Here is a 2,479-nt window from a genome sequence, read left to right as displayed (position 1 = left end):
CAAGTATCCAATCTACTCAATACTAATATGAAGTCAGTAGATGATCTAATATATGCCTACATAAGAGAAAAACTCAATTTGCTTCAAGTAAGGGGGAGGGGGGAAGAGGGAGGTGGAAGAGGAGTGGGAGGAGGGAGATTGGTGTACTCCCACTTAACAGGTACAATGTAAGGGTTTATGCCACCTCTTGGGTGCTGGACATGACTGCAAAACGACCTCTACCTAACAAATGCAAACACTGTAACCAAGCTGTCTGTACTTTCACATTAATCTGAAATTTAAAAAACAGATTAAGAATTAGTATAATACATTACCACCAGTGGTCATGGATCTGGTCAAAGGAGGCTGTGATAAAGTTTCTTCATCATTAAACTGTTTCTTAAGCTCTTCTACAGATTCCAAATGGAGTTGGAGGAATTTTGCTATTGCTGTTGATGATTCTTCTTTAACAGGATCTATCATTCTCTTCAAAAGCACTAGGTCATCCTTCTGGACTTTCAAACAAAGCTTCTCCATTTCTCGGATATTGGAGCGCAGTTGCTATAAAAGAAATATAATCATGAATGCCTCCATCTCATAGTATAAAATATCTTTCTTTTCAGAAATAATTTGTTATAATGGTTTTAGATGGAAATGATTACAAATATTCTCTACAATAGATAGTGTAGCATAATACTTTTCTTATTTTCCATATCTCTGGCTGGCCTAATCCAGTATCTTTAGAACCCATATCCTCATACTTTGAATTTTTTTCCTTCACTAAATGTCATTATTACAAAAGTAACATATGCTTTTCATAATAAATCAAACACTATATAAACATATGAAGAGAAAGACATTTACCCACTTCACCAATCCCACATCCTCCCTTAACCCAGTCCTTTCACATATTTTCTATTGGCTCATCACATAATTAACATACATAAGCTTTCTCTTTTGTTATAAGAAATGGATTACATGGCTCAGCGCCCATAGCACAGTGGTTGTGGCATCAGCCACATACACCAAAGTTGGCAGGTTTGAACCCAGCCTGGGCCAGCTAAATAAAGGACAACTGCAACAAAAATAGCTGGCACTGTGGCAGGTGCCTATAGTCTTAGCTACTTGGGAGGCTGAGGCAAGAGAATCACTTAAGCCAAAGAGTTTGAAGTTGCTATGACCTGTGATGCCATGGTACTCTACCAAGGGTGAAACAGTGAGTCTCTGTCCCAAAATAAAAAAGTAATTCTATTATGCATAACAATCTATAATTTGTCATCTCACATCCCAATTTAACAATATCATCATGGACATCCCTCCTGCTCAATGGTTACACCATAATCCATAGTACAGATGTGGTACAATTTATTTAATCATTCATCAAGTGATCAACTACCATTAGTGTTATTTCTAGTCATTAGTTAATATAATATAAACTAAGAGATAAATATATTTGCATATAAATCTTAATATACTACATTAGTATATGATAGTAATTAATACACTCTATTAGCATTATATGATAGTATATATACTAATATATTATTTTTGTAGGAATGATTCCTAGAAGCAGATATACTCAAAGGATAATGTGCATTTTCATTTCAATAACTACTATTTTTTTTCCAAAAAGGCTATAATAATTTGCACTACCACCAAAGAATAAGTTTCTATCGCCCCACATATTACCAGTACTGCACATTGTCTCCCTGTCATTTTACTCTGTACTTCCTTCTGAATGAAGTTGTTGGATTTTTATCAGTGATTTTTCCCCCTTTAAAAAAAATAACAATTAGGCTAGGTACAGTAGCTCATGCCTGTAATCCTAGCACTCTGGGAAGCAGAAGTGGGAGGATTGCCTGAGCTCACAAGTTCAAGACAGTCTGAGCCAGAGTGAGACCTCATTTCTAAAATAGCTGGGCATTATGGCAGGCACCTGTAGTCCCAGCTACTTAGGAGGCTAAGACAAGAGAATTCTTGAGCCCAAGAGTTTGAAGATGCTATGAGCTGTGATGCCATGGCTCTATACCAAGGGCAACAAAGTGAAACTCTGTCTCAAAAAATAAAAAAGTCTGACTGATATTAGAGCTTTTACTTTTCTGTTTCTGGTTAGATTAGCCAAAGGTTTAAGGAGAAATAACAACAGACACCTCAGAAATCAAAAAAATCTTCAATGATTACTATAAAAAAACTCTACTCAGAAATATAAAAATCTGGTAGAAATGGACCAATAGGACCAATACCTGGAAACATGTCACCTTTGTAGACTCAGCCAGAAAGAATTAGAAACACTGAATAGACCTATATCAATCACTGAAATACCATCAACAATACGAAATCTCGGCTCAGTGCCTGTGGCTCAAGTGGCTAAGGCGCCAGCCACATACACCTAAGGTGGTGGGTTCGAATCCAGCCCGGACCCACCAAACAACAATGACGGCTGCAACCAAAAAATAGCCGGGCATTGTGGTGGGCGCCTGAGGTCCCAGCTACTTGGGAG

The 2,479-nt window shown here is 37.4% G+C and overlaps 1 protein-coding gene across 1 annotated transcript in view; it reads right to left on the bottom strand.

The window, feature by feature from the left end:
• Nucleotides 1-2,479, bottom strand: part of STX17 (syntaxin 17) — a 74,554-nt gene that overhangs the window by 20,539 nt on the left and 51,536 nt on the right. Inside the window, exon 4 of the mRNA XM_023510546.1 lies at nt 307-540. Within this exon, the coding sequence (XP_023366314.1) occupies nt 307-540 (234 nt within the window). The remainder of the gene's footprint in view (nt 1-306; nt 541-2,479) is intronic.

This window comes from Otolemur garnettii, unplaced genomic scaffold, assembly GCF_000181295.1.
Source record: "Otolemur garnettii isolate 467f Iridium unplaced genomic scaffold, OtoGar3 scaffold00014, whole genome shotgun sequence".
Taxonomy (NCBI): Eukaryota; Metazoa; Chordata; class Mammalia; order Primates; family Galagidae; genus Otolemur; species Otolemur garnettii.
This window is presented reverse-complemented; position numbering and strand designations above follow the sequence as displayed.